Source organism: Chionomys nivalis, chromosome 1, assembly GCF_950005125.1.
Source record: "Chionomys nivalis chromosome 1, mChiNiv1.1, whole genome shotgun sequence".
Classification (NCBI taxonomy): Eukaryota; Metazoa; Chordata; class Mammalia; order Rodentia; family Cricetidae; genus Chionomys; species Chionomys nivalis.
The window spans coordinates 196619612-196641970 of NC_080086.1; the positions used below are offsets into that span (position 1 = coordinate 196619612).

Sequence of the window (22359 nt, forward strand, 5' to 3'; positions counted from 1 at the left end):
CACATTTTAGCCATTTTACTTTTTATTAACAGTGGAAGAGAGAAAACAGAAAACAGAGATAAAACCCTGATCCCCCAACTTAATATTTGGTAGCATTAATTAAAAATTTGAATCAAGTGCCACTATTGGAAGTTCTAACAGTGGAGTAAATTTCAGTGTTTACACAACTTTCATCTCTGCTCTGAACAGAAGACCAATGGCTGTTCTCCCTGTGCCTGATGTGAGAAGGCTCTGTGGAACACCTAAGCAAGGGGGACACTGGGCAAAGAGCACAAGGGAAGTCCGACTAAAGAAGGTCAATGTTACCTGCATTAACATAGTCGTGAGCTCCAGATTTCAACTGTTACAACATATAAAGGAAGAGAACATTTAACTCAGTCCTTTTTGTAAAACATTTCTCTATCAGCTGATCTTCTCTTTAGACTCTATTGGATGATACGTACACACGGCTGACTAGAGTAAAGCAGGTAGCCAAGTTTGCACTGTCCCTATTAATAGTCACACAGAACAAAGGCTCACAGACCTGAGGAACGACAAGTAACACCACAACTCAAAACAAGAATCATTTTCACACCTTTTGTTGTCCAGTTATTCTTGATCTGAATAGAGAGAGAGCCATGAAGGGTGTTCTGTGCGCTCCACCTAAAACCTGCACAGCGCATTGGGCTCTGGAGCCCGGGAGAGAGCACCAATCTGAGACTGCCAACAGCTAGTCAGACAGCTGGAAAAACAGCCTGGTTATTGGAGCTGCAGGGAAATCCCTTTCTCTATAGTGCTTTAAAGGCTCGATGAGATCGACTCCCAGAAAAGTTTATCATCCCAGTTTCACTCACTCTTCTCCTCCTAAAAACACATGTTCAAGTAGCAAAGAACTCTCTTTGCTTTTCTTAAATAAACAAGTAAATAATTCTTCCATTCATTCAAACTATGAATTTAGAGGAAAATCACTTTCCATCTACCCCTTTCTATTTCTCTTCTCTCTTCCCTCCCTCCTTCCTTCTCTCCTCTCTCTCTCTCTCTCTCTCTCTCTCTCTCTCTCTCTCTCTCTCTCTCTCTCACACACACACACACACACACACACAGGGGCTGGGGGGAGAAAGAGAGACTTTAGAAGCCTATGTTGAAACTTTAGGTTGGCTGATTGTGATCAGTCAATTCCTCAAAGTAACTGGAAGAAAGATGATTATGAGATGGGGAACTTTAGAGGAGGTTTACAGTGGCTAGATTACTTTAGCATCCCCCCTTACTTGTAAACCTATTCTCTTTAGTTAAACACAGGGAAACAAAACAAAATCAACACCATATCAGACAGACCTTGGACTCAAGCTCTTCTGTCCTCTGTCCTCGGCTTCCTCGGGGCAGGCATTACCAGCAGGCTCCCACATCCTGGTCCAGACTGAGTGCTTACTTTCTAAGTGTGGACCGTGAGCCAACAGCCATTCTGATGTAGCCTGACCTCTGTACTTTATAGCCAGCAATACAGTGGCACACAGTCTTAGCGGGGCCTCTTTTTTTCTACACCACTTGAAGTTTCTCTACTACCCAGACCATCAAATACAAAACTCTATCAGAGTAGAGAAGTGAAAATCCAAACCTGAAGAAAATGATTCTATAATCCTACAGTAGGCCTAGATGCTTCTAGTAAATCAGAAAACACTGGAGTAGGGAATTGAAAACTAGGCCAAATATTTGAGGAGGTCTGTTTAGTTTCATATTTTTAGATAATGTATTTTTGACTTAATATTCCAGTACAATAAGGAAATTCCGGCCAAATAGACTCCGTAAGCACAAAATAACATGGAGAAAGTAATTCTAAAAGACTATTTCAGCCACGGACAATCTCCCTGCTCTATTACTCTTTGTCAAAGTTGAACGATGCCAAGTATGGTGGCTCACACTTGCAATCCAAAAGCAGGGAAGCTGAGGGAAAGAGCTGCTATGAGTTCAAGGACAGCCTGGGCAGGGTTTCACATAAGGAGAACCTGTCTCAAGAAACAAATAAAAATAGAACAAAATAAAATGTTAATTGATATGTGACCTGCAATTTGTTAGCATAACAAATGGAGACTATGTCTTCATTACACTGCAAACACATGAAAATTTAATATATATTTGGATTAAACCCTGCTAAATTAAATATACATGAAAAAGACCTGAATGCCCACTCATTAATCTCTTTCTGTGTCATAGATAAAAGCAAAAACACAGTCTGGATAAATAATATATTCAGGTGCGCAGAAGTTGAAGGTATCTCCCTGTGCTGTATCAGCTGACATAAAGAATATTTATTTTTTCGGAGCATTTACACGTGTATGAAGTATGAAATACTACAACTAAATTACTGATGAATCTTTTGACATGCCAATATGAAACATATGTACGTTTGAATGTGTTTGTAATAAAGTGTGTTGTCCCAGCCTATCAGTGTGCACTTGGAATTGACATTAGAAACAGTGCAGCGTCTGTGTCTCATTACAGCACACAAGGGTTCCGGAGAGCCGTGTTCACTTGGGGTTAGTGTTGACTCATTTACTTGATCTTCCACAGAGCTCAGGATGTAAGATCATTCCAATATGTACCTGTGCCATGGGACATACACGAGGGGAAATGCTTTGCTCTGCATTATGTTAGCACAGATCACTGCAAGCACATCCAAAAAACTTTCTCTTCCTGGGGTGAAGGGGGAGCCTCTGGAAAACCTCAGCAGTCTCCCTTGCTTTTCTGTCTATGTTTGTGTATGTATGTGTGTTCGTTTAAATGTTTTATTGATTCTTTCAAAGGGAAAAACGTATTACAAACTATTTTAGACCATTTGGAAATGATTAAAAACATACAAAACAGAAAGAAAAACCATCTAATTCCAACAATATAGACAGCCATTATTTATAAAAGTTTTGCTTGTTTCTATGAATTTTTTCCAATAGTTTGTTAAAAAGTTAAGAATGATTTGCTTCCATAGTGTTCTAGGAACCATGAATCAACTTATAAGAGAATATCAGATACAAGTGGTATTTCTTTTCCAAGCGGTTGAATTTCAGCTCGGCGTAGATGACTTCCTCCTTCGGAGACTATAAAGAGCCTGTGAGACAGGAGCAACATGGTGAGAAGTTGAGAAGAAACAGCTGTGCTCCCTACCTCGTCATCATCCGCATCGTACTGCGCATAGTGGCGTTCTAGCAGTTCCCTCTGGCGCCGCTCCTGCTCCAGGGTCTGGCTTATCAACTGGGCAACCTCACTCACTTGTCCTGGTTTTTCTCGCCCAATCACAAACCTGTGGAAATGTTAAGAGAGGGTAACGCAGTCACAGTCAGCCAGCTAAGGAGAATGGTCACACTCAAGCCAGACTAGAAAGTACTACTGCTGATAGCTAAGAGACGTAGGTTTACTCAGCCAGGGAAACACTTTCCACACACAGCTAAGCAAGAAAAAGAAGGACAAAAATCAGGGACATTCCATGAAGAATGAACACTCAGGAAAGTCATAACAGATGCAATCTGTGCAGTACTTTACACCTTTTGATGACTCAAGAAATGGAAGCCAGGACGGAGTCACCTGGACCTGATGATCCAAAACATTTCTACAACAATGTCCCATAACATTGCAAAAAAAGCATTTTGTAGTGGGTCCCACATTAGGTGCTTAATGGAGGGACATTGCCTTTTGCTGAGTTTCTAGGACTTTGTTGACAAGAAAGAAAAATAGAAGGGTTTTATTGCAATTTGTTTTTAACAAAAAAAATTATAGAAAAAGGTGGTAAAGTAATCCAGTGTGTGTGTGTGTATGTGTGTGTGTATGTATGTGTATGTGTGTGTGTATATGTGTGTGTATGTGTGTATGTGTGTGTATGTGTGTGTATGTGTGTATGTGTGTTTATGTGTGTGTGCGTGTGTGTGTATGTGTATGTGTGTGTATGTGTGTGTGTGTATGTGTGTGTGTAAGTGTGTGTGCATGTGTGTGTGTGTGTTTGAAAATGTTAGGAAGACAGTGGTTCAAAATCCAATGGTAAAATATTTGTTGATATTAATTCATATAGGATGCTAAGTTAAAAGAAATAAACTGGAAAAACATTAACTTTCTTTAAGTCACATCATTTACGATCAGCCTTTGTCAGTATTATGTGTTTTATATAACATGGCATATTCTTTCACATTAACATATGATTCTATTTTCAAAATGCAAATAATATGTCTATAGTATATGGTTTCTAAACACCACTTAGAATCATTATTTTAAATGTGATGTTCAGTCTTTTCTATGCTTAATTGTTAAACATATCCACTGACTACAGAATGTTGTCTTATTCAGTCTTAAACCATGTAGATCACCATTTTCTGTCTAAGGACACTGGAGATCAAATTATTTGTTCTTCCATGTTTCTAGTTAATTCCTTTCCAAGACACTTTCCTACAGTCTCCAACAGACTGGACTTGGCTTAGAATTAGGCTCGGATGTTCATCACCTCATTTCTCTGTGGGAGTCAAGTATGAAAAGCACCCTCCAGATTTTCTTTGTCAAATATAATTCATATTCAGTAATACACACCTATTTTAAATGTTTGATTCAATAAGAACAACAAAAACAAAGGCCCATGATCACTATATCAATGAAAATATGGGGAAAGTCTATCGACCCAAAGCATTTCCTTATATTGTTTTCTAGAAAACTTCTTCACTCTGGTTCCACACTAATCTCTGGGAGTTTCACTTAAATGAAACTGTGATTTCTCAGAAAATTAGGAAACAACCTTCCTCAAGACCCAGCAATACCACTTTCAGGTATATACCTAAAGGATGCTTAATCGTGCCACAAAGACATGTGCTCAACTATGTTCATAGCAGCATTGTTTCTCATAGCCAGAATCTGGAAAGAACCTAAATACCCCTCCACCGAAGAATGGATAAGGAAAATGTGGCATAGTTACACAATGGAGTACTACACAGCAGAAAAAAATGACATCTTGAAATTTGCAGGCAAATGGATGGATCTAGAGAAAATCATATTGAGTGAGGTAACCCAGACCAAGAAAGACAAATATCATATGTACTCATTCATAAGTGGCTTTTAGACATAAAGCAAAGAATTATGTCTACATAATTTAGACATAATTTACAATCCCAGAGAACCTAGATAACAATGAGGACCCTAAGATGGATCTAATCTACATGGGAAATAGAAAAAGACAAAATCTCTTTAGTAAATTGGGAGCATGGGAACCATGGGAGAGGGTAGAAGGGAAGGGGAAAGGAAAGGAGAGGAACAGAGAAAAATGTATAACTCAATATAATCAATAAACACACACACACACACAAAAAGACTGTTTTTGGCAAACACAGGATTGCTTTATTACACTGTGCAAATCAGTTGATTTTCCATCTGTCAGAGAACTTCTAGACTTTGCAGGCTGGGCCACCCAGATGTGTTTATACTTTTACCAGCACAACACTCCTACGATTGTTACATAGTTAATTTTGAAACTAGGTTTTAAGATCTTGACCTCTGTGTGTCTTTCCTCTATATTTGCATATAGAGGTTATAATCAGCCTGGCACTTTCTCCAGGAAAGCACACCAGGGTTTGACCTGGAACTGTTTTGAAAAGCCATCCTAACAGTATGAGCTCATGTGGTCCATGAACACGTGACATCTTTCTTAATTTTTACTTTCTCGGATCACAGGCCTTAAGCAATTAAGTATCTCTAAGCAGTTTGTGCTTTGAAGTAAATGTGATATTTTTTAAATTTTAGAATGTTGAACTATAACTGAGTTCTAAACACTGGCTTTGTGTTCTGCAATCTAGCTAAACTAAATCACTATTTCTATGAGTATTCTGTAGATATCTTAGCATTTTTTAAAGTAAGACTGTATCCACAATTTAGAAACACAGTTTGACATATCACTTCCCTCTTTTGTGTTTATCTGTATGTGTTTGTAAGGATTGACAACATCTTTGTTTCCTGTTATAAAAAGACTGCTCTGAATTGCCCAAAGATGCACAGGATGATTTAATGAGAGATATTACAGTCACTATGATAAGATACTCATCGTTAGTGCACTAAATTAATCTTGATATTTGAATTTATATTTTCATAAATACATGTTTATCAGAACTTGTGTCTCATATTACACATATAAAGAAATTAAATAAAAAACCTCATATCCTAGAATGGCTGTTTTAGACAAGCCTAGATTGGCCTTTTATGTGTATTTTTAAAAGAATATTTATTTATTTTATGTATTTGAATGCTATTCCTCCATATATGTCTATGTACCGTGTATGTGCCTGCTGCCCACAGATGTCAGAACATCAGATCTTGTGGAACTGGAGTTATGGATGGTTATAAATCATCATGTGGATGCTAGGAACTAAATTATAGTCCTCTGAGGGGGCATCAATTACTCTTTGTTGAGGAATATTTAACTGTGCAAAGATATGCTGCATTTAACTATGTAAAGGTATGCTCTATTTGTTTAATGATGTTAAATGTGTTGCCCTTTTACCTTGCCTGTCTAAGGCACCTGACTGGTCTAATCAAAAGCTGAATGGCCAATAATAAGGATGGATATATAGGCAGAACTTCCAGGCAGGGAAAGTAGGAGGAGGAATTTAGGCTTGGGTAGAAGAAAAAGAAAGGAGATGACAGGGGCCAGCCATAAAAGGAAGAAGCAGAATGAAAAAAAGGCAAAAATCCCTGAGTCAAAATGTAGATGAATAGAAACAGGTTAAAGTAAGGTAAAAGAGCTCTTCACACTAGGCTCGGTTCTCATGGACCTGAGCCAACTTCCAGGGCGGCATGGCAGAGGGCTTAACTGCTGCCCTAACAGTTTAATATTTGTCTTACACAGTGAGAGAAGGCTACAGGTGCATAGTAAAACAGGTACAGGCTGAAAAAGAATCTAAACCGTGTGTAGGTGCTTAATAAAGAAAAGAAAGTTAGTATAGACAGTCAAAGGAAAACATAAACAAAGATAATTAAAGTCTTTAAAGAGTATAGTAACATAAAAAAAAAAACAAGTCATGTGAAGATGGGAAATACACAGATAATCTGGATCCTGTCTGGTATTTGTTGACTTTGAATTTTTGATTGCTGATGAGCAGATGAGAGCTGCTGAGAAACATGGGGCTGTAAAAGGAACTGCTGGATTAAACCAGTCTAGAAACCTGAGGGATATCTTAACTCCAAAAGGAAATTCAGAAAATGTATTGCATTGGGAGTGAGTTTATGCTTTTGCTTCCATAGGAAACGAAAGGGTGTGGATTCCTTCAAATTTAATAAAGAAGACCAAATTTGACTTGGAAAAGCCCTGAAAATCTTGGCTACAGATAATAACGAAATAACCCTAAAAGACAGGAGATGTATATGCTGATCCCTTGATGTGGGACCAGCTCTGAGACTGAATGAGACATAAGATGTCTTGCTCACATAGCCCTCGTGACTTATTATTACATGCTATCCTTCATATGGCATGGATAGATGTTTGCTTATCCAGTCCAAATAACTTATAAAGTTGACAGATATATTTTACTTGCTCATACATAACACACACATACACAAAAGCTTTTTTGGCTGGCTTGCATACAATGTGCAGTCCATACTTGTGTTAGTGCAGATATGTACATGACCTTTGAAAGTTTGTGTGTTTTCAGAGCAAGGGGACCAAACACCAATGAAAATGGTAGGCCCAAGTGATCCGGCCTTTCAGAGTGCCTCTGTTGAAGTTTCTTCAGAGTTGTGCATTCAGAACAACTTCAAGGCTGCTGGCTGAGATGGGCCAGTCTCACAGATTAGTAATAGTACCTTAAGCATAACTATGTGGTCTATTTAAAAACACATTAAAAAATTTGTGCATGGTGGCATACGCCTAGGATCTCAGCACTTAGGAAGTATAGACAGGATACTCTTTGGGAGTTTGAGGCCAATCTAGTCTATATAGTGAGTTCCCAGCCAGTCAGAGTTAGATCATGAGCCCCTATCTCCAAACAAATGAAACAGCAACAACAATACACGAAGAGGACTGGAGAGATGGCTACGTGGTGAAGCTTTTAACTTTGTATAGCCAACCAACCTGCAAACAAGGACATGAAGATTTATTATTAATTATGAATGCTCAGCTCTTTTTACTTAATTTAACCTGCTTCTATTCATCTACATTTGCCTTGGTATTTTTTACCTTTCTTTCATTCTGTATGTCCTACTGTCCTGCTTCTTCCAAGTCTGTCTGTCTGGCCTCTGGTGTCTCCTGTTGTTTCCTTTTCTTTCCTCTTCTCAAGTCTAAATTCTTCCTCCTACTTACTCTCCCTGCCTTGATGTTCCTTCTATACCTCCTTCACTATTGGCAGTCGGCTTTCTTTTTTTTTTTTTTTAAAAAAAAAAACAGTTAGGTGCCTTAGGCAGGCAAGGTAAAACAGCAGCATATCTTCACATATTTAAACAATGCAACACAACTTTACATAGTTAAACAAATATTCAAATAGAATCTAGTCATTTCCCCCCAGAATTAATTCTTTCAAATGTTTTACAACTGCTGCTATATTTTCTTTAGTTTTCTGTTTTTAGGTGAAAAGGTTTAATAATATTTTAACTTTTAAAAGTAGAAAAAAAATGAGTTTTAGCCCTCACCACCTTGGTCACTTTTTCTTAGTCTATACATTTTCAGGGCTCTCCATTAGTTAGGTATATAACAATAAACAAATTATCTAGTGATATCATATTGTTCTACCTCTGTCTGTCTGATCAGCTGTCTATCCATATACCCAGTCAACTGAACAAGTGACCCCTGGCTTTGGGAAGTTTGATTTTGTTTGATTACCTTCTCTTGAATGAGGAGAGGGACAAACTGACTCAATCTTATCAGCTTAAGTACCAAAAGAGTATTGCATTAAATATTTGGTCATGAGCAGATGATAGGTTCTTGGGTACTCTCTTATACAACTGTATCTAAGAGAACACTCTCTATGCTATAAGGTAACACTGTAGAGAGGTCCATATAGCCGGCTTTGAGATGGATCACAGAAAAACACGAGAAAATAAAAATTTGATGTTTGGGATCACAGAATTTTTAATGGAATACTAATCATGGAAACCATGTGCAGCACGCAAAAGTGGACCAAGATGCACTACGTCCTGCTTATAGCTCTAGATTAAGAAACGCAAAAAAATATGTACAAATCCATGTTTGAACAAGAAAAAAGTTCCAGATGCATATAATTTTATGGTATTTTTCTGGTAAAAAAAGCAATAGCAATAAAATCTCTTTAAAAATAAAAGTGCATAGCATCGTAAAAGAGACAGATTAGTGCTAAGAAATTCATAAGGCAGACTATGGTTAGAGAGCTCACCTCCTTCACACACTGCCAATGCAGCCACAACAGTGCAGGCAATGACACTTTCTAGGTCTAGCGACTATCAAACAACTTTTAATTCTGTCTTTTGAGGTTATACATATGTCTAACAAAACTGACACGTTTTAGTTGGATAATCTGATGATTTTGATAACTGCAAAATTGTATAACAAACAATGGCATGAATATGGAATACTTTCATCAGTTCCAAAACACTCCTGACTTCTTTGCACGTAATGCAAATGCCTTTTACCTGTGGTTCCGAGTAATCACAGACATGTTTTGTAATTATAGTTCTGCCTTTCTTAGATTACAAAATAAATATCAAACTGGACCCTGGCTTCTGTGTCTGACTTGCCTTTTCTTCCTTCCTTCTTTCTTTCCTTCCTCCTCGCTACCCTTTGGTTTTCTGAGAAAGAGTTGCTCTGTGTATCTCTGGCTGTCCTGGAACTAGCTTTCTAGATCAGGTAGATCTCTAACTCACAGAGATCCGCTTGCCTCTGCTTCTGCTTGGATTAAAGGCATGTGCCACCATGTTGCCCAACATGCCTGGCTTTTCTCAGTGTAGTGGCTGTGGGAGTCCTATGGATGGAGATGGTTATCATGATTTTGATTTTTCACATGGCCCTGAAGCAGTTTACTGGCTGAGACATAACACATTTTGCTCATTGCATGATTAGTTAAAGAACATTTTAATTATTTCTTCTTTCAGCTATTATTAATAATGTCCCTATGCATTTGTGTTTTGTATAGACATGTGTCTTAGTGTTCATGAGTACATAAACAAGAAACTCTAGCTGGCAGGAAGGACATGCATGCTTTAAAAAGTATCCAATTGAAGCAGGGGGACTGGAAATTAAAGGTCTTCAGTTACACAGCAAGGAAAGAGAAAGGAGAAGGAGGAGAAGAGGAGAAGAAGTTGTCAAATTTGCAAATTGCGTGAGCTCTATTATATTCCCACCACCATTAATACTCTAGTTGATCTATAGTACTTGTCAATACATGAAATCATAAATTTTTAACATTCAGTCTCTGAAACAGTATACAGTAGCATTTTCCTGTTCACTAATACATTGTCCCTGAATGATTAGTGATGCTGGGAGACACTGCATGTACTCAGAACAAAACATCCTTTGGTGAATTGCCCTTCTCAAGTACAGGCATATTTTAATAGGATAAAATTAAAACCTAACTATGTGGCTACTTTAAAGGTATGACCCTATAAATTTGTTAAGTATTGAATTGAAAGTGCTTTAAATCTTGTGTATAATTGTCATAAGCCATTTTATAAATACTAATTCTTCTTTAAAGTTTACTTAAATCATCTTCATTGGTGTTCATATTTTATTAGTCTCTCAACTCCTCATTGTCTTTTTGTTTTACTTTATTTTTGAGATTGAATTTTAATCACAACATTTCTCCCTTCTCTACCCTCTCTCAACTCTCCCATACACCCCTCCCTGCTCTCCTTTAAATTCACAGCCTCTTTTCCCTTTATTATTGTGTATATATGTATTTATATGAATACATATATTCCTGGCTATAACCTTTTGAGTCCATATAGGATGACTGCCCAAATGTGAACTGAACAAGAACACCAACAAATGAGCCAAACTGAAGCCTCAGACCTCCACAAAGGACTTAGGTGAGTGAGAAAAAGCAGGGTGTGCTCTGACGGAGAGCATACCGATTGGCTGCGCAGAGACAAACAGTCAGTGCTAAAAACATTCATCTAAGTAACATCGTATTTACTTAAGATAATTTTAAAGGAAGTTTTAAATTTTAGTGCAATTTACCATTATTTTCTTACACTTTACAATTTTTTAATTAAGTCAAAATTATGAATATTTGCTCACTAAAAATGTCTTTGGTTCTAATTGATACATTTAGGTTTCTTACTGATCTTAAACTAGTTATTATTTGTGCTATGAGAAAAAGGTCAGGAGTTTTTTTCCTTTGGTTTTTTTGTTTGTTTGTTTGTTTGTTTGATTGTTTTGTTTTGTTTTTCGGGACAGGGTTTCTCTGTAGCTTTTGGAGCCTGTCATGGAATTAGCTCTTGTAGACCAGGCTGGCCTCGAACTCACAGAGACCCGCTGGCCTCTGCCTCCCGAGTGCTGGGATTAAAGGCGTGTGCTACCACTGCCCAGCTCTTTCCTTTCTTTTTAATAGGGCTCTCCCATTCTTCCAAATAGTTGGTAAGAACATTATAATTTCTTGCCCTGAACAACTTTGGTATCTCTTTTTTCAAAAGTATGAAACTTAACTGGGCAGTAGTGGCCCAGACTTTGATCCTAGCACACAGAAAGCAAAGGCAGGTGGATATCTGTGAGTTAAAGAACAGTCTGGTCTACACAGTGAGTTCCAAGACTGCCTGAGATGCTACACAGAGAAACCACGTCTTGGGAAAACAAAAAAGAAGAAGGAAGGAGCTTTTGTAGGTCTATATTCCAACTTTATTCATTACCTTCACTTTCCATTACTGTTCTTACACGTAAGCAGACTGCCTTGATCAGGACAGTCTTCAGGCAGGGAATGCCTCCAACTCTGATCTGCTTAAAAAGCAGTAACTCCACCAGGCAATGGTAGGGCACACCTTTAATCCCAGCACTCAGGAGGCAGAGGCAGGAGGATCTCTGTGAGTTGGAGGCCAGCCTGGTCTACAGAGTAAGTTCCAGGACAGGTTCCAAAGCTAGGAAGGAAGGAAGGAAGGAAGGAAGGAAGGAAGGAAGGAAGGAAGGAAGGAAGGAAGGAAGGAAGGAAGGAAGGAAGGAAGGAAGGAAGGAAGGAAGGAAGGAAAGAAGAAATAGAAGGGTTTTTCCTCAATGTCCTAAGGTCACACTTACTGGTAGAAGATCGGGTACTTCACTGATACCAATGACACGGTCTACTTCCGCTGTCCCTGTGTTTCTGTTTGCTTTACACACGTAAACAACACTGGACAGAGGATACAGGTCTGTATGATGAGACAGGGAGCAGAATAGAGTGTGCTCTACAAGGGCAAGATCATCAGAGGGTCATGGATGAATGACATGTGGGAACATGGCAATGTCATTAGGCTAACTAAGAGTTATACACAGTAAACACAGTAAAGTAAGAAATCACTCGGCCAAGATGCGATTTGAGCTGATTCACATGTGTTAGTGAGATATAACTAGCCATGTGGACACTGTGTGTCACAGTGGAGCCACTGGAGTTAAGTGCTGGCAGGAGTCTTGGGCCCAGAAAGTCACATTGCCAGTGTCTAAGGACAGGAGAAAGTGGACAACTCCAGCTCAAACAAAGCTTGCATTCTGTCTTCTGGGTCCTCCACCTGCACCCCTAGCATGGCATGATGTCTGTCCTCACTGGGAAAGGTGCTGCTGTAGAAGATTGATGGATCTGATAATTGGTGCTTTATCAGCTTTGTGGGGCTACCTTAGCCCATCAAACTGACTCAGAAAGTCAACCAAAACAGGAAATCCAGGCAAGTCGCGAACCCGATTACTGTTATATACAGTTTTGATAGGCTGGTTCGTCTTTTCCGGGGATTATACATTGACTGGTGGTGCACACCACAGTCTTCACCAGGATCAGGACCATGCTCCGGGCATTCTGCAGCTGAGCACCTCAGCAGTCCAGACAAGCTCTGGCTTAGTTTACACATCGCAATATATATTATAAAATTAATTCACTACTTTCTTCTTTTGAACTTAGATGAACAGGATTTACTATGTTTATTATAGAATATTTTCATTGTTGGATGAAGCAAGCCTATAGAAGAAATGTAAGTTTCTTAAAGTCCCATCGCCTGAATGATGGCCAACAGGATGTCACTTCCTCATGTGACACGGCTCCCCACTTATGAGGAGGCTCTTCTTATCAGAGTCTGCTTATGCAAAATAAACATTGAAGGTTTATATCCTATGAACCAGAAGCAACAGGCTTGGTATCTGCATATTCATCTGTTACTATTTCTGTCAGATTTACTAAATATTTTTCTTAGAGAGTCTTGTGTTTGATGGGCCATGTTTAGTTAGAACAAAATTAATTTTAAACCATTATCATAAATCTATTAGAAGAAAATATTAGGGAGTAGCTTAAAAAGGTAAAAAGCATCTGTGTAACAATAGAAAGAAAGTAGAAATCACTACATATTAACAGATTGATTCAAAGTCATACCATTTATCTTGGATATAGAACTTAACCTTGTCTTTTATTTTGCCAGGAATGTCACAAATTTAGGCAAGTGTTTAATCTGTTGTTCACATCTCTGTAGAGAAGAAGAAATTGAGTTGTGATCTAGAGCTAGTAAGAGACCACCAAGTACAAGCACAGAGACCACTGCTGGCTGCGGCAGTGCTGATAATCAGCTCCTGGAAACTGCGGTTCATGGTCAACCAGGCTATGCACCTTCTCTGGTTTTAACCCTCAGCACTACAACCAACCAACCAGCCAATCAGTATAATTAGAGGTAGCATGTCGGAGCCCACAGAACTGAGTCTGTTCCACCTTGACTAAAGGAGACTGCAGGTATATTCTTGCTCCTTCAAGGTTATTGACAAGAGGTCTGACCTAAGGTGTGGTTACTAACAAGATATCTTGATCTAGGGTATGATTACTTGGTGTTTTGGGGGTATTAAGATGGCCCATACAGGTGGACCTGTTCCACCTTGACTAAAGGTCACAGAGTTCATGCCTATTCCTGCTCCTTCAGGGATATGACAGGAGGTTTGACCAAGGGAGTGGCTGCCTACAGGATGCTTGGCCAAAGGTCCACACCTTAGGCCCCTGAATGTCCTACCTAAAAAACAGAATACTTAACTCAGAGTATAGCTGCTTGATCTTCAGGTATTGAAGAAGTAATGTTCTTTCTCTCATGTTAAAGCAGTCTTTTGCGTTCTTCCCTCCCTTTTTGGATTGGAGTATATAAGCATATGGAAAATCAATGTGGGATAATTCAGTATTCTCTGAATGGCCCTCCCAGTTCTATTCTGTGCCTCTCTATTCTTTCTTTCTGCCTAAAATTTCTAATCCACATGCCCCCTACTCTGTAACGTGTGAACCCTGTCAAGGAAGGACCACAATAGCATACTTCTGTAACCCCTACTTAGGAGGTTGAGGTCTGCCTGTGTTACATTATGAATTATAGGATAGCCTATCTATATGGCAAACAACCAGACTTTCCACAAAATAAAAACAAAACCGGAGACAAGCAAATGGTATACTAATAGTGCTCTTACCCATACCATGGATTCATAAATTCAGGAATCATCATTCACATCTTAGACAGAGCATACAAAGAGGAAAAAATTGTTCTCTGAAATTATGGGTGAACTAATGGGAATTCAGTGTGACTATGACTTATACTTAAATATGACAAGATTTTTCCTGTAAATTTTCAGGAAACAAAAAATTTAATCTCTAATGCATAAAAATAATCACAATCCTGTTTTTCTCTTCTCCCTTTCTCTATCTGCAAGCCCTGTATTTCTAGTTCTTTACAACCTTGAATTCCACATATTTCTATAGGATTTGTGATTTGTGGTTGGACAAAGTCTATCAGAATAGAGACATTCCTGACAACAGCACCAGATAAAAACACATTTTAATAATCATTAAATGTGACATGTAAGTCTCTAGTTACGAAGAAGTATGGAACTAGTGAGGCACATACCTAAACCTAGTAATGTGAGGCAGAAAGAAGAGAATGGTCACAGGCTCAAAGCTAGCCTGGAAACATACAGAGTTCCAGGCTAACCAGGGTAACCTACTGAGAGTTTTGTTCTGAACGAAACCAAATGCTAGAGAAAAATAAATACAGAATACACACACACACACACACACACACACCTTATTTGATGATAAATTCGGGTCTAGTTTCTAATTAACATTTCATATAGAAGTACTAAGAAGTGTATTTGGAAGATCTCCATATTATTCTTACAAAGTTAGGATCACGATGGCACTTTCTCTTGCAGTCAACTAACTGAGACTGTGGATTACATAACTTCAGCAAATTCAGATCCTGGCTAAATAATGAGGAAGGAATGAAGGAGGCTGACAGTGCCACGCACGCACAAGATTTCTGCAAAGCCCAAGGTGAAATCAGAATGCTCTGTCACCTCAAGGAGAAACAGTGGTGTGAAGATGACGGCCATCAGTTATGTTGCCTGAGGCCAAGGAGGGAGTCTGGAGGGCAAGGGAGCTGTCTAAGGTGCAGCAGTTCTGAGTGGAAGACAGCATTTCAAACAGAAAACAGTGACAACAAGAGGTTCAGAAACAATCACACACAAGTCGGGCCTGAAGGACGATGCACTGGAACCATAGGAGAGCACAGAAACATGAGAAGCACGACCAGATGCACCACCACCACCAGGCCCAAGAGAGTCAGACTCATTGAAAGTGGCTAAAGAGGAGGTAGCTGTGATGGATCTATGATTATTTCTACTCCTCTGTATTAGATGTATTTGAGATAAACAAAAGATCAATTCATTTTTCCATAACAGCACTTTATGTTTTGAAAACTGCAATATGTTCTCCTACTTGGGTAGAATTAAGGGAGAAGGAAAAGAGGAGAGCGTGAAGAGACAGAAACCACTCAAGTGACACTTGTCCCTTTCCCAAATACTGAAATATTGACACGAATGTCCTGGCCAGTAGGGAGAAAGAAGACAGAATATGCGTGATCTACGGTCCTTTCAAACTTTCCAGCTGGGATGTGTTCTCACCAGTTGAATGTGTATCCTTTTTACTCTTTGAGTTTGTCTCGGTGTCTAATGAGCAGTTTCCAAGCAAGTCTTGAAGAACATCCATCGTACTTACTGAGGAGCCACAGAGCTATAGAGCATCACCACAGAGGTATTGGGCACCCCTGGCATCTGAGTGGAAAGAGCAGGCCCCACCTACATGTCTGTTTAGGTTGTATTCCTCAAGGCTGCCTGTAACATCACATGATGCTTTCGCTTTGACAAAGCCGGAAGTTGGAAATATGCTGCCTGAGTACACTGGTGCCCTTGCTCAATGACATCACCTTAGCAGTATTTTTCAGGATGACTGACAGTTTGATTTCGATGAGGAAGCGCTGAGATGCTTTCATAGTTACACTCACTAAATAGTGTCTCCTTAAAGTGTTCATGATATTTTGGCAATGTGCAATACATTTTTACAGTGCCTTCAAAAAAAGTAAATGTCAATCAAGTAAACTGATTTAAATGTTCAACCAGAATCGTATAAAATGACTTTCTTATGTAAGAGTCGTAATTCTCTCAAGCAGGGCACTAGATAGAAGTTCCAAAATCTGAAGATTGCACCCTCTGTGCTATTAAGTTAGAAAGATGTGATTCATCGAAGATAGACCCTGCCTGACTCTTAACAACAATAAACAGGTTCTTAAATACACTGCCTCAAATCAAGCAGCCTGTTTGTCTAATAATGCATGCCACTGGTGTGTGAGCATCCACTTCAGTTTCAACTGTTCCCAAACTGTTTTCATTAAAAGGAATTGAGGAGGACATTAATATTTACTAAGGTGGTGACTAGGAAGCCATGGCCATGGTAATTCTACTGTGTTAACAATAAGGTACATTATACAGCTTAGCAATAGCAGAGTTCACACCGTTTTAGTATTCAGACAAGATTGTCATTGTAATAATAAATATTTATGGGGAAATTGCCATCCATAAAAGTATGAAGTTACCAAGCTGCTCATTAGAAAGCCTCAGACTTACCTGACGTTGCCCTTGGTATTTCGCAGAACGGTTGCTGCAAAATTCTGTGTGACCCCCACCAGGCTGATTCCATCTACTTCCACAATCTGGTCATTGACTTGGATCCTGGAGAAAAAGAGAAAACAACACCCACAGTGAACTCATTTGCTAATGCACTGCCCTTCCTAGAAAAGAACTTGACCGAGAACTAGCTGCCTCCAAATTTATCTTCCGCACAATAAGCTGTCTTTTGAAGATTGCAGAGACAGTTCAGTTAGTACAGGATTTGCCTCGAGTACAGGGAACTGACTCTGACACTCAGAAACTACGTGAAAATGTCCACAAGTGGAAAGTGGATCCCTGGGGCTTTCTGGCCAGCCAGCCAAGCCCGTTTAGCAAATTCAAGGCCAAAGAGATATTCTAGAGACAGCACCTGAGGGATGAAACTTAAAGTTGTTCTCTTACACATACATATACACATATCCACTTAAACATATAAATGTACGTACACATGCAGACATGACAAAAAGTAATTCCACCGAAAGCTAGAAAATATTGAAAGGATTCAGTTTATCGCACATAGTCTTAAATTGGCAACTATAATGCATGGCAGATGTCTAGCAGGTTTGTGTCTAATTACATGTAATAGGAACAGCTGCAATACCCTTCGAGCCTAACACCTAGTGCCTGTCATTGCTCTCCTCCCCCCAGGGAAAACAGCAGGAATTGCATCAGTGCTTCAAATATGCAATGCTCATGTGTGTACATGTGTATGCTTATATATACTCAAAGATGTGCTGCTGAGATGCATATTATATTAATATTGATAAAGGTGTAAATACTTCTAAATGTGCACATATGTTTTATATAGGCCAGTTTTTATTCCTCATAAAATGCTTTGGGCATGGAATAATGTGGTATGAAGTTGATAATACACACACTCAGCCACCCAATTTCCAGCTTTATCAATTTGAGCACTGTGCAATATTTAAATAATTTTTTAATTCAGTACAAAAAAGGGGGTGCTCCTTAGATGATTTTCTATAATCTTATTGCCTATATTTCTTCAGTACAGATGGCCACATACTATTTTTCTGTGTGTTTGGCCAATGAACATGCAATACAAATGTATGCTTCACAAATTACAAAGTCTATCTCCTATCTTATTACTTTATTCACTCAATATTAAATAGGAGATTTTTCCTCTGGTAATTCTAGCTGTAATTCTATCTAATTTATTTTGACAACTATATCAAATTATTTTTGTGCATTTACTTTTTGTAAATAGACATGCATAATTTTCAAATTTAGCTATTATAAACACAGATGTAAACAATCAATTTGCTATATATTTTTATCCACATGAGCCTTTCCAGGGTATAGACTCGACTCAGGGTTTCAATCATGGCAGAAATTAAACAAACGTATGGGAGTCAAAGAATCCTTGGTATTTTCAGATCTTTTTATATGTTGTCAGTCATGGAGTCTCAGGCTCACTCAGCTTTATTATTCAGACATTACTACTTACCTCGAACCTTAGAAAAGGCAAAGGAAGTAGGTGTGCTGGGGATGGAGCCCAAGGTAGGCAGACAAGCTCTCCAACCCTGGGTTACACCCCCTGCTGAGATATTTGGCTCCCCCAAATACTCTCTGAATCACATTTATTTCTTACTACTTTCTAAAATGACTAGAGTAGTGAATAAAATCTTATTTTACATTTATGAAAGTTACCTTTTATGTTCTTCAGGGGTCACCTGTATTTGAACATCACATTCTGAAGGTCCACTGAAGTGACCATGAGTGCTTACAAAGTCAGTCAAACTGTGGCACTGCAGAGACCCCTACATGCTGAAGCCCAGTTCTCGCCCCATCTCTGACATCAGAGTGATCGCAGAAACAACAGAAATATTATTTGCTGCTATTCATGTCTGCTGGCAGTTTATTGCTCTTTCTTTTTCTTTTTCTCCTTCGGTACCTTGTATTCTCCCTATCCCCATCCCCATTTTTGCCATTCTGGTTCTAGACCAGATGATGATGATAATGGGGGTGCAGTGGCAGCCTTGGCTGGGGAACCATCATTAAAAGCAGCAGTAGGAGGGGGCATGCTTTTACACCTTGCTCTGGAGAGCTGTGCGGGGTTACTGAACTCCATGCCCTCTTGGGATAGCGGAAGATTCTGACACACTACCCTTCTAATTCTCTTCTGCATTTACCAGTTCAAATCATGGCACAAGCATTTCATGACTCCTAGTGGGGATCAGACTTCACAGAAATGCCCTGTACATGTTCTGAGTTTCTCTGAAGACTTCACGTGTGGCTATGGTTGCAAACCGAAGCTGTCTGTTCTCTTTAGTTTTATAACTGAACACAAGTGTCTCTCATTATGTGACAATAAAATATCTTCCTAAGAATGGTATTAATACATAAAAATTACAAATTCTCTGAAATTATGAAGGTGTGACCCAGTTGGATTTTATACTGTAAACAATTCACAATGCTAACTTTAGGTCTGTTCCTGGGTTCCCTATTTTGTCCTGTTGATCTCTCATTTATTATCATATCTATTATTAATTATTTGTAAATACCACATTTTCTTGATCCCTGAAGCTTTAAAGAAAATCTTGAAGGCAGATAATGTCCCTTTCCAACCCTTTTCTCACCCTTCATGACTGAATGTTCTATTTTGGATCTTGTTAATTTCCTTTCATATAAAACATCATACTCATCAGCATTCACTGTTGTGGTCTGAATATGAAACTTCGCTCATTGGCTCGTATGCTTGGACCCTTGATTCCCAACTGGTGGCATTGTCTGGAAAGCCTTGCTGGAGGAAGTAGGCCACTAGAGGTGAGCTTTAAGTTTTACATCATGGACCCACTTCCTGGTCACTCTTTCTGCTCCCTGAGTCAGAATGAAATATGTGAACATGGCCAGCCAGATTCCTGCTCCTGCCTGCATGCCTTCCCTGCCTGGTCCTGTCTTCATCCATGATGGCTGGCTCTGTTTTTCTGGAACTGAGTCAGGACAATCCCCTTTCCTATACTCCTTAATGTATTTTACAATATAGAAACAGAGAAGTCATTGCCAAATTCCTTTTATGAAGCTGCAGTTACTCTGATACCAAAACCACACAAAGACACAACCAAGAAAGAGAACTACAGGCCAATCTCACTCATGAACATCGACGCAAAAATACTCAATAAAATACTGGCAAACCGTATCCAAGAACACATTAGAAAAATTATCCATTATGATCAAGTAGGCTTTATCCCAGAGACGCAGGGCTGGTTCAACATACGAAAATCTATCAATGTAATCTATCATATAAATAAACTGAAAGAAAAAAACCATATGATCATTTCATTAGATGCTGAAAAAGCATTTGACAAAATTCAACATCCCTTTATGATAAAGGTCTTAGAGAGATTAGGAATACAAGGGTCGTACCTAAGTATACGTCAGCTAACATCAAATTAAATGGAGAGAAACTCAAAGCTATTCCACTAAAATCAGGAACATGACAAGGTTGTCCACTCTCTCCATACCTCTTTAATATAGTGCTTGAAATTCTAGCAATAGCAATAAGACAACATAAAGGGATCAAAGGGATTCAAATTGGAAAGGAAGGAGTTAAACTTTCATTATTTGCAGATGATATGATAGTGTACATAAGCGACCCCAAAAACTCCAGCAAAGAACTCCTTCAGCTGATAACACCTTTAGTAGCGTTGCAGGATACAAGATCAATTCCAAAAAATCAGTTGCCCTCCTATACACAAAGGATAAGGAAGCAGAGAGGGAAATCAGAGAAGCATCACCCTTCACGATAGCCACAAAAAGCATAAAATATCTTGGGGTAACTCTAACCAAAGAAGTGAAGGATCTATTTGACAAGAACTTTAAATCTATGAAGAAAGAAATTGAGGAGGATACCAGAAAATGGAAGGATCTCCCTTGCTCTTGGATTGGGAGGATCAACATAGTAAAAATGGCAATTCTACCAAGGGCAATTTATAGATTCAATGCAATCCCTATTAAAATCTCATCAAAATTCTTCACAGATCTTGAGAGGACAATAATCAACTTTATATGGAGAAACAAAAAACCCAGGATAGCCAAAACAATCTTATATAATAAAGGATCGTCTGGAGGCATTACCATCCCTGACCTCAAACTCTATTACAGAGCCTCAGTATTGAAAACAGCTTGGTATTGGCATAAAAACAGAGAAGTCGATCAATGGAACCTAGTAGAAGACCCTGATTTTAACCCACAAACATATGAACAACTTAATACTTTTAAAAGAAGGCACTTGGGACAAAAGCAGAGATAAACTGGGGAGGGGTCCTCTTAAAGGAGCCTAACAGATACCAATGAATACATAGAAAAACCTGGCCTAGACCACAGTCTCAAAAACCCAAACCACAAAAGCACAAAAGCCTGTGGCACTCCAAAGAAAAAACCCCACAACGTAATGAGAGTGTATGGGTAAAATAAATGAGGATGAAAGATGAACAGTCAGCTTTACATGAAAGTAATGAAGAATAGAGTCAATACACAAAATGATGCTCTCTGGTACAGTTTAAAGGAAACAGAGAAGCTGGGCATGGTAGTGCATGCCTTTAATTCCAGCACTCAAGAGGCAGATCTCTGAATTTGAGACCATCCTGGTTTACAGAGTTCCAGGACAGCCAGGGCTGCATAGAGAAACCCTGTCTCAAGAAAACAAGCAAACAAACAAACAAAAATGGAAACAGAAAAAAGGGGAAAACAGAAGTTAAAGTCTTTTATACTAAATTTGAAATAGAAATCAGATTGTCAAATAGGTTTCATACGCCCCATGTTTGAAGCATGGTCATTAAAGATAAACCAGCAGACGAAGAAGGCAACGGTCCATGAGCCACAGGGTAGGGCCATGGATTTGAAAGCAACAGTTCTGATAGAAAGTTAAGAGTAGGAAATAAATATAGACTTTAACAAGTTTAAGTTTAGACTTCCATATTAATTTTGTTTGTTGTGTGTAATTGTTTTGTTTTGTTTTGTGTTGGTTTGTTTGTTTGGTAAAGCGGAGAAGCAGGGAAGACATTTCTGTTAGTTACATAGTGAGGCAGTTTGCAGGGAGCACTTATTTCTGTGGATTCTCACTGAGACACCAGTGAAGAAGAAACTTGCAAAAAAAAAAACCCAAAACAAAAAATATACACCAAATAATTTCTTTTTCAAAAGCAGAAATACAGGTGATCAGTGAACATTTAACAGGGCTCACAGAAGGAGCTAAAGCTGAGAGCACTCGTTGCTTTTCCAGATGGCTGGGGCTCAGTTCCCAGCACCTTCAG

The 22359-nt window shown here is 38.8% G+C and overlaps 1 protein-coding gene across 9 annotated transcripts in view; it reads right to left on the reverse strand.

Annotated features, from left to right (window-relative positions):
• Positions 1-22359, reverse strand: part of Ppp1r9a (protein phosphatase 1 regulatory subunit 9A) — a 298534-nt gene that overhangs the window by 90067 nt on the left and 186108 nt on the right. For all 9 annotated transcript variants that reach the window (XM_057760828.1, XM_057761229.1, XM_057761209.1 and 6 more), the window contains exons 5-6: positions 17045-17149; positions 3136-3271 (exon numbers count right to left, since the gene is read on the reverse strand). In XM_057760828.1, the coding sequence (XP_057616811.1) occupies positions 3136-3271; positions 17045-17149 (241 nt within the window). The remainder of the gene's footprint in view (positions 1-3135; positions 3272-17044; positions 17150-22359) is intronic.